The sequence below is a fragment of the Penaeus japonicus genome, unplaced genomic scaffold (genome assembly GCF_977035675.1).
Source record: "Penaeus japonicus unplaced genomic scaffold, GWHDUDI00000001_assembly GWHDUDI00000020, whole genome shotgun sequence".
Classification (NCBI taxonomy): Eukaryota; Metazoa; Arthropoda; class Malacostraca; order Decapoda; family Penaeidae; genus Penaeus; species Penaeus japonicus.
The window spans coordinates 33,530,469-33,540,468 of record NW_028234422.1 but is presented as its reverse complement, the minus strand read 5'-3'; the positions used below and the strand labels follow the sequence as shown (position 1 = coordinate 33,540,468).

General features: G+C 45.8%; 1 protein-coding gene across 1 annotated transcript; it reads right to left on the bottom strand.

The window, feature by feature from the left end:
* Positions 1-211: 211 nt before the first annotated feature.
* On the bottom strand, positions 212-9,896 carry LOC122263027 (uncharacterized). The gene is made up of 3 exons (XM_043031315.2): positions 9,050-9,896; positions 1,600-1,760; positions 212-1,216 (listed from the first exon to the last, which is right to left on the bottom strand). Exons 1-3 carry the CDS (start codon positions 9,708-9,710, stop codon positions 1,163-1,165), a joined length of 876 nt encoding a protein of 291 aa, XP_042887249.1. The 5' UTR covers positions 9,711-9,896; the 3' UTR covers positions 212-1,162.
* Positions 9,897-10,000: the final 104 nt, after the last annotated feature.

The following is a 10,000-nucleotide window of genomic DNA, read 5'->3' as shown; positions in this document are numbered from 1 at the left end:
ACCAGTGTTTTTTCCTTAAATTGAGGCCAAGTGAATGGTCCATTATGGAGATAAGATTGTCCTATCTAACATATGTCTGAAAGACGATGCAACACGAATAACATTCTCTCAATTCACACAACGACCACTCTTATCCCAGGCACGCTTGATGATGGAGATATATATATATGTATATTTATGTATATATATTATGTTTAGAATTGATAAAAAGTTCACATATAATAATTTATTGGTCTTATATAATAAGTACATGACATAAATTAATTGTAAAAAACATAAACTATTCTTATAATTATGTATAAATAAATTAGAAATAAGTTAAAATATCAAAATATTAAGTAAAATATTTACAGACCCTACAAGTTTGCAATGCTGCAAGCATAAAAAAGGAAGTTGGTATAAAATTCTTGAAGTGCATTTATGTGTACAAAAATAAAGTTACATCGGCCTCCCCTACTACGTGAGCACCCAGGCCAGACCTTACCACCTCGCTTAGATCTCTGTCTTGGGTCGCGTCACTAAGGGTCGGGTGCTTCGACAACCTCGAGGCTACTTAGGATGTGCTAGAACAAGAGTCGGTTCCGTCTGGCCTTTCCTGGCAGACTGAACGGGCGAGGGGCCGCAGAGAGGAGAGAAGAAGGAGGGAAAACAAAGCACGAGGGAAAAACTCGGAGGGGGATTCGCCGGAAGAAACCCTGTCCAGAGGGAGCCGCGAGGGGCGCCGCCGCCTTGAAGCGTCTTGGAGAAGTGGAAGAAGCGTTTCTTTCGGGCAAACCGACGGAGAGATGATGGTGATGAGACGTGCCGCAGGGAAGGAGCGTCGTGTGGCCCCGGCGTGGTGGGCCTCGGAGAACAGGGGTGGGTCGGCCGAGGGTGACGAGGGCCCCACGACCACGACGCCGGAGTGCGACACCTCCGCTACGCAATGGCCGGCCGCTCACTCCGCTACGCAGGTCAGAGCGGCGACTCTCGGGCGCGGCCGAATACTTGAGTGACGCCGTCGCCTCGCCGCTGGAGAGAGTGGGCGTCGCGGGGCATGGCCGGGGCGCCAGGCCGGCCCTCGCGACGACGCCGGAGGAGGAGGAGGGCACGGCTGTGCGAGTCCTTCCCGCCCTCGGTGTTCCTCGACCTGAATTCTTTCCGTGATGAGAGAAACAGCTTTTCACGCCAGCTTGAACATCACAACCTTCGTCAACTCGTCCAGGTGCATCCGCATCTGGAACGCGAAGCCATTTCGAGACCATTAGATGGAGAATTCAATCGGGTGAAGCGTTATTTCCTTATTTGACCAACTCAGCAGATGAATGGAATGCTGTGTGTGTGTGTGTGTGTGTGTGTGTGTGTGTGTGTGTGTGTGTGTGTGTGTGTGTGTGCGTGTGCGTGTGCGTGTGCGTGCGCGTGCGCGTGCGCGTGTGCATGGGTATGGGCATGTGCATGTGCATGTGCATGCGCATGTACATATGCATGTGTGTGTGCGTGTGCGTATGAATGTATGTGTATGTTTAGATGTCGCCATGTCTGAACATGCGTTGATGCATTTCTGCCTGTGTATCTACATGTAAGTGAGCGTATGCAAGCTTGCAAGACAAAGGCACTTACGGCGTTATGGAAGAGGCAGTGCGTGGGCGCTTCATCCTCCTTGCCGGGGCACTGGGGCGTGCCGTCACACAAATCCAAGTCCTCAATGCAGCGCCACTCGCCCTGCTCCGAGGGCGACGGGCAGAACATCTTGGGGTGACCGTCGGCGGCCGCGGGACACTCTGCACAGGAAGCAAAACAAGACTGTTAGTTCCGCCTCCACGGAGCGCTTAGCTAGCTGATCTATGAATAGATCGCTCATTCCTGGCATTAACCTAATTATGATAAGCATTGATGGCAGAAGTAGTAATATCAATTATGATAATAGTAATGATGATAACTTAATCATTATCATTAGTAGTACTTGTAATAGTAATGAAAACAATAATGACAATAGTAATCATGACGGTGATTATAATAATAATATAGATAGTAATGATAATAATGATAACAATATTACTATTGGTAAATATAATGATAATAATAATAATGATGATGAAGATTAAAAGGATAAGAATGAAAATGATAATAATGACAATAATGATAATAATAGTAACAATAAACGAAACATCAATAAAACAATAACGAAACTGGGTCGATAAAACATGCACATAAGCATGAGGAAATTAATAATTCCCCCACCCCCACCCCCACCCCTAACCCCACCCCCCGATCACACGTCCCTATTACCTAAGATTGATTGCTGTGAGGCAGAGGCAGGGATTAGAGGTAGGCAAGCAGGGCTATCAGTGGGGAAGGAGAACCAATCAGCTGATGACCGGCTATGGAGGAGATAAGGTGTGACGACGATCACGTAGGCATTTCGAGGCAGCTAGACGTCTTGGCACCTGCGCCTCACTACGTAAAAATTGTGTGGTAATGTATTATGGAAATATTTATTTCGTTTTTTTTTCCTTGTTTGTTTGTTTTCGTTGTTATTATCTCAAGCTTCATTGCCAGTCTGTTATCATTATCATGTTATGATTGTTTAGATTTTTATGCTACTGTAAAATGGAAACTTTGCTCTCTAATATCTGTGTTTTTATCGTTTTTTTTACTATTGCTATTTGATGTTGTTCCTGTTTTTCCCTAGTTCCCAGTATACGCTGGGGAAATACAAATCTCAGCTTCTTGATCACCTCTTGACAGCTGTAGAGCCTTGGTGTGAACACTGACAAACTCTTAATAGCTTTAGAGCCTGAGTATAATCACTTATTGACAGCTTTAAAGTCAGACTCCGAATACCGATCACCTCTTGACAGCCTTAGGACCCGTGTATGATTACAGAACGATTAACTTTTGACAACATTAGAGCCGAGCAAGGAATACCGATCATCTCTTGGCAGCTTTAGGACTCGAGTACGATTCCAGAACGATTACCTCTTGACAGGCTCCGAGCCCGAGCATGAATACCGATCACCTCTTGACGGCGTGGGTGAAGTGCCCGGGAGAGTTGCGCGTCATGTCAGTCTGAGCAGGACGTGAGAAGAGACTTCAGGCTGGGTTGGACGATCGAAATAATGACGTCACGAATCCCACGGAATCCTACAATGCCTCACGCGGCGCCTCATAAGTCAGAGTGGCGCGTGTCCATTAGCTGCAGCGCTAGGTATTGCAGGCGCGCTGGGACCGCCTCTTCCTCCTCTTCCTCTTCCTCCTCCTCCTCTTCCTCCCCTTCTTCCTCCTCCCCCCACCCCCCTTCTGTCCTCATCTTCTTCTTGTCCTATTGGTCTTTCTTGTCTTTTTCTCATCTTCGTCCCCCTCCTCTTCTTGTCCAATTTCTCATTCTCCTCCTTTCCCTCTTCTTCCTTCTCCTCGTCATTGCCTATTTCTTCTTCATCCTTTTCTTCCTCTTCCTATCATCACCATCACCTTCCCCCACCTCCATCTCCTCTACCTCCCCCTTCCTCCCTTCCCCCTCCCCCCTTCCCTTCCCCCCTCTCCCCTTCCCTTCCCTTCCCCCCTCCTCCCCCACTTCCTCCCTCCCCCCTCCTCCCCCACTTCCCCCCTCCTCCCCCACCTCCCCCTCCCCCCTCTCCTCCTAGCCCTGGAGCGTGGGTGGGATGCTCGATTAGTAGTGTCTCCGTGACGGGTCCCTCGCAACAAAAGAGTCCCGCTGATGCTCCACGTATCTGTGAACTAACCGCCCGATACTCCGACCCAGGACACTCTCGCCCGATACCTCAGCAACCGACTTGGAGCTCACTAAGAATAGGGAATCAATGATACACATAACGTGGCATCGTCTTCCGGATGACTTTTTTTTTTTTCTTTGTTTTTGTTTGTTTGGTTGGTTTGCTTGTTTTTTTGTTTGTACTTTGTTTTTCATTTCCTCTGTCTCTCGCTTGTTCTCTCTCGCTCTCTCTCTCTCTCTCTCTCTCTCTCTCTCACTCTTTTACTCTCTCACTCTCTCACTCTCTCACTCTCTCTCTCTCACTCTCACTCTCACTCTCACTCTCACTCTCACTCTCTCTAACTCTCACTTTCACTCTTACTTTCGCTCTCACTCTTACTCTCAATCTCACTCACAAACAATCATACTCACACTTTCTCTCAATTTTACTCCCACTCTTACTCTCGCTCACTCTCATTTGTCCCACACTTTCCCAGTGCGCGATTTCGTAATGGGAAAGAAATGTGAGCTTCTGAATGAGTTGAATGCGTCCAGGCCGACAACTGATATCAAGGTATTTTCTTTTTTAACCGAATATTAAATTGTGGAATGGCCGCCAGAGGGACATTTTAAGAAGCAAATGCAATAATGATACGGCCAAGACAACCTCCGTGAAGTGATCAATGACACGCGTGAGGCGGAGTGAGAGACAGATAGGAGAGAGAGGTGGGGGGGAGAAAGAGAGAGAGAGAGAGAGAATGAGAGAGAGAGAGAGAGAGAGAGAGGTAAAGTCGCGCGAGCGAGAAGGGCATAACATCCCTCATAACATCCGCCCCCGCACAGCTCCCGTTGCTGCAACTTTATTGACTGCTGACTATTGACTGCATCCCCCTCCCTCCCCTCCTCCCCCCTCCACTCCTTCCCCCTCTCGCCACTCCCCCCCCCTCCCTTCCACTCTCTTCATCCCCTCCGTTCCTTCGCCCTCCCCATCATCTCTTCTCTCCCCCTTCCCCTCCCCATCGCCCCTTCCTTTCCCCTGCCTCCCTTCCCTTACCCTCCCTAACACTACCCCCTCCCCCTCCCTCCTCCTCCTATCTCGCTTTTCCCCTTCCTCCCCCCTCTCAGAACCTACCATTCTCCCCCCCCCCCCCATCTTCTGTCACGCACCTCTTGCCTTTATTCTTCTCCTCTTTTCTCTCTCCCTCCCCTTCCCCTCCCACCCACCTCCTCTTTTCCCTTCCCAACCTCCATTAACCTCCGTCGCCCACCTCTCGCCCTCACATGGCAGACAGCCTCATCAAATAAAGAAATATAATGCTTTATAAATGCAAAAAGTGAATTGGTTTAACCCGATTGACTTTGTCTCTAACCTTTCGCGAAGACATATGCATCTATTCGTGCATAAATACAGTCACAGTGCATGCAACATATATCTCTATGCTATAGACTTTATATTTAGAGTTCAGATAGTTTCTCAATGACATTAGTGAGGCCAACACTTGTTGCACGGGATTTCCGCCCTTAAAATTGTCTCCCCAGTCTGTCTTCTTCTCTTTATTTTTCTCTTATCTTCCCTCTCTTTCCCGGACTCTTTATTTTTCTCTTATTTTCCCCCTCTTTCTCTGACTATTTTCTGTTCTCTTTCGTGTGCTTTCTCTCTCTCTCTCTCTCTCTCTCTCTCTCTCTCTCTCTCTCTCTCTCTCTCTCTCTCTCTCCTTCAAACATTAATTTGCCTCTCCATCTCTCCTCTCCCTCTTCCTCTTTCCTATCCCTACCCCCCTCCACTCTTCCCTCTGCCACGAACCCCTAAAACGCAACTTCAATCACGAAAATACGAAACATAAAACAGAAATAAAGATAAAAACATCACAAATGCAGCTAAAAAACCAACTGGCGATACAAAAGCATAAAGTGGTAAAAATTAATTCGGGATTCTGTCTCTCTCTCTCTCTCTATCTATCTCTCTGTCTATCTATATCTATCTCTATCTTTATCTCTATCTTTATCTCTATCTTTCTCTCTCTCTCCCTCCCTCCTCTCTCTCTCTCTCTCTCTCTCTCTCTCTCTCTCTCTCTCTCTCTCTCTCTCTCTCTCTCTCTCTCTCTCTCTCTCTCTCTCTCTCTCTCTCTCTCTCTCTCTCTCTCTCTCTCTCTCTCTCTCTCTCTCTCGCTCTCTCGCTCTCTCTCTCTTATTCTCTCTTCGCGTGATCGTTCATTTTTATTTTCGGGGCGTAGCGGAGACGGAGATCCTTAATGCAGTCCTGTCATGGCGATGGTAGCGGTTTGTGGGAGTTAAGTAGCGATTTATAAGCGTTTTTTAAAACGTCCTGTTAGCGCTTTTCGTGACGGGGTACTTAAATACTGTTTGAAATATTTAAAGAGACTGTTAGATTTGTTATCGTCTTGGTCGATTTCTTAGTGAAAGGTTAGCGTTGTTTGGAATATTTAACGATGGTTTGTGGGAACTTGGTAGCGGTTTTGTTTGCGCTCTGGTTAGTTAGTAACGGAATAGTTTGAGTTGCTTGAAATACTTAAGGGTAGCTTCTTAGTGTCTTTTAGTGTTTCTTAACTTTGTTTGTCCTTTAGTTAGTAACTAGGATAGCTCGCGTTGTTTGTAATCCATGTGTCGCAAGAAGAGATAATAATGAGATAGCAGTGAGATAATGTTAATGACTAAGTTGTCTGTTGTTGCTTGGTGGTCCTGTCTAGCAACGGCGATGTTTTCGTGCAACTGGCGGTTCTGTAAAGAAGTTCAACCTAGAGGCAATAACGTGCTTGGGGACCACTGACAGCTCTTAAGAGTTCCTGCTGACGATAAAGTTGAACGTTGGCACTGCCTTTAATGAATGAGATTCCCCGTACGTAGGCAAGGACGAACACCCCCGCCGTCTTTTGTTTCGAGTCTTGTGTCACTGTCCGTCGCGTGTGGCACCCTTTGCCTGGCACTCTGCGGTGACAGCCTTGCCTCGTTAGGGTGGGTGTATTTGTGGCCGAGTTTTTGAAGTGTGTGTGATTGTGATTGTGTGAGTGTTTGTGTGTGTGTGTGTGTGTCTGATTGTGTGTGTGTGACTGTGTGATTTATTTTTTTTTTTTTTTTTGTGTGTGTTATATGTTTTTTTTTTTTTTTTTTTTTTTTTTGTCTGATGCATGTATCTGACATCCTGCATGTGGTGCATCTATATTTGTGTATCTGCATCCGTGTACAGCCGCCTTGCTTGTCCAAAATATCGCTCTAAATTCAACCACTAAAACAGCCATTCAAAAAAATAGGAACAACAAGTGATATAAACTTCCCCATCTCCCAGTGACTTAAACGTCATGGGACACGATCGAGTTCCGCCATTGCAACGAGAGCTGAGAAGACATCAATCTATTTGCCGTCATTACTATTATCAGGTGAAGCTGGCCAGCTGATGACGCAGCAGCAGGGAGAAGGGAGGGGACGGGGAGGGAAGAGTAAGAGGTAGATGAGGGGAAAGAGAGTGGAGTAAAGGGGAAAGAAGAGGAAGGGGAGAGAGGGAGAGGAGTAAGGGGAAGAGGGGGGGAAAGGGAGTGGAGTAAGCGAAAAGGAAGAAGAGGGGAAGTGAGAGAGGAATAAGGGATAGATGAGGGGGAGAAGAGTGGAGTAAGAGGAAGAAAGAGGAGGGGAAGAGAGGGAGAGGAGTAAGAGGAAGAGTATAGAAAGGGAGTGGAGTATGGAAAAGAAATAGGAAGGAAAGAAGGGGGGATGAAGTGAAGAGGAAAAGGAAAGGGAGTGAAGAAAGGGGAAGAAAGAGGAGAGGCAGAGGAGTAAGAGGTAGATGAGGGGAAAGGGAGAGAAGTAAGCGGAAGGAATAGGAGGGAGAGATAGAAGGATGTAAGGGGAAGGGGAGTGGCGAATGAGAATAAGATGAAGAAGAGTAGAGAAAAGGAATAAAGGGAGTGGGGGTGAGTAAGGAGGGGAGGAGAGGGATATCCTCATGGGGAAAGACTCTCTAGTGTCGGTCCATCTCATTTGTGCGAAGAGGAGAGATTTTTCGTGAATAGCCGTATTGCATCAGTGTGTGTGTGTGTGTGTGTGTGTGTGTGTGTGTGTGTGTGTGTGTGTGTGTGTGTGTGTGTGTGTGTGTGTGTATGTGTATGTGTGTGTGTATATATATATATATATATATATATATATATATATATATATATGTATATATGTATGTATATATGTATATATATATATATATATATATATATATATATATATAGAGAGAGAGAGAGAGAGAGAGAGAGAGAGAGAGAGAGAGAGAGAGAGAGAGAGAGAGAGAGAGAGAGAATGAGAGAGGAAAAGAAAGAAAGAGAGAGAGAGAAAGAGAGATGGTATACTTACACGTGTAAGTGTGTTTTTTTGGTACACAAACTTACATACATGTTACTAGCAAACAAGCATGAGTGCACCGCAGTTTTCGTTTCCACTACTGAATCCGAACTTACGGGACATCGGCTCAGAGGAACGGAATATCTAGAACCCTAATCACCTCTAACATTTCGAGAGAGAGCCAGGGAGACACCAGCGTATCTCACAACTTCCATAAACAATCTCGCACACACTTAATAATCCATCCCAAACCATCACTCCACAGCGTTCATACTCCTGGTGATAAATACGTCAATGAGGCTATGCAAGACTGCACAAGCGAGTTATTAAAAACGTGGACATCCGACGCAAGTGGAGGGGACACTTTCACACTCCTGTCGCTGGGCGGCCTCGAAGTATGACACGCTGGGAGCTATTGAGTGGCTAATGCCTTCCTCTGAATGGGATTTATATGAACTTTACGTCGTTATAATTCGTATTACTCGCCTCTTTATGAGAGTTATATATATATATATATATATATATATATATATATATATATATATATGTATGTATATATGTGTGTATATATATATATATATATATATATATATATATATATATATATATATATATATATATATATATATATATATATATATATATATATATATATATATATATATATATATATATATGTATATATATAATTATATATATGTATATGTATATGTATGTATATATATGTGTTTGTATATATATATATATATATATATATATATATATATATATATATTATATATATATAAATATATGTATATATATATATATATATATATATATATAATATATATATAATATATATATACATATATATACATATATATACATATATATATACATATATATATATATATATATATATATATATATATATATATATATACATATGTATACATACATTTATATACATATATTTATATACATATATATACTTTTTTATTCTGGACTTTAAACTAGAAACCGCTTAGTACTCACTTCCTGAGCGGAGATAGTAGAGATAATGATGGGTTTCATATTGGCGCGACGTGTGTGATTGCGTTTGATGCTTGCGCCCTCGTCCGTGGTGCGAGCGCCGAGATCGCTCCTGGACGACAATGTCTTCGGCTTCGCCTTCCCCGGCGAGGTAGGCCGAGAGCTCCGTCAGAGCCCCGAGGATGCTGTCGGGGTCGTTCTCGGACTCAGTTACTTCCGAGCTCCTGTCGTCTTCGTCGTCGTACCTGCTGGAGCGGCCCTTCTTGCGGCGCCGCGCGATCTTTGGGTTCCACGTACTCTGGCTGAACGACGTGTCTTCTGAGGTTGACAAGATCGTCTGAAGGCGCTCCAAGTACGCTCGGCTGCCGGCCAGAAAGAAGGCGGTCGAGGGGGCGATTCGGGGCGCCATGGTGTGGGGCGGCACCCCCGCCATCAGCGCCTGCAGCTCTCCGTCATTAAGGTCAAGGAGCGCTCGGAGGGCGCGACGAAGACGGGAGGTGTCGAGCGTGGTGTCTGGGGGCGTGACCGCTACCGCATCCCGAGACACCTCAAGCGACTGACCGCCGCGGCCAGTCACGGACTCGAGAGATGGCACGTGGAAGCAAGCAGCAGGCACAAGCAGGGCCAGCAGCAGCAGGGGTAGCACCAGCAGCACCTGATGCATCACACTACACTCTAAGTCTTCTAAGCACGAACTGTGCACTATAACTACAAACGGTCGAGGGTTAGTCCTCCTCAGGGAGCACAAGTTGAGTCACGAACAGCGGCGAGTGACCAGCGAGGCAGCGGCGCTTGGGCAGGTCCGTCCGTGGTCGGGGGTCGTGAGAGCGTGCAGGGTCGCCGCGAGACTGGCTGCGGGAGGCTCAAGGCGGCGTCTTATACCGCTCGCCCCCCTCTGCTCGCTGCAGCGTTACACCACACTTCAGATATTTATCTTGATCTCACTCTCGCTTC

Bases quoted from the DNA above. Each gene is read 5' to 3' on its own strand.
- LOC122263027 (XM_043031315.2), bottom strand. From the start codon at position 9,710: ATGCATCAGGTGCTGCTGGTGCTACCCCTGCTGCTGCTGGCCCTGCTT. The intron at 1,761-9,049 runs GTGAGTACTAAG...CTTCCTGTGCAG, and splicing joins CTACTATCTCCGCTCAGGAA to AGTGTCCCGCGGCCGCCGAC. The intron at 1,217-1,599 runs GTAAGTGCCTTT...TTCGCGTTCCAG, and splicing joins ACTGCCTCTTCCATAACGCC to ATGCGGATGCACCTGGACGA.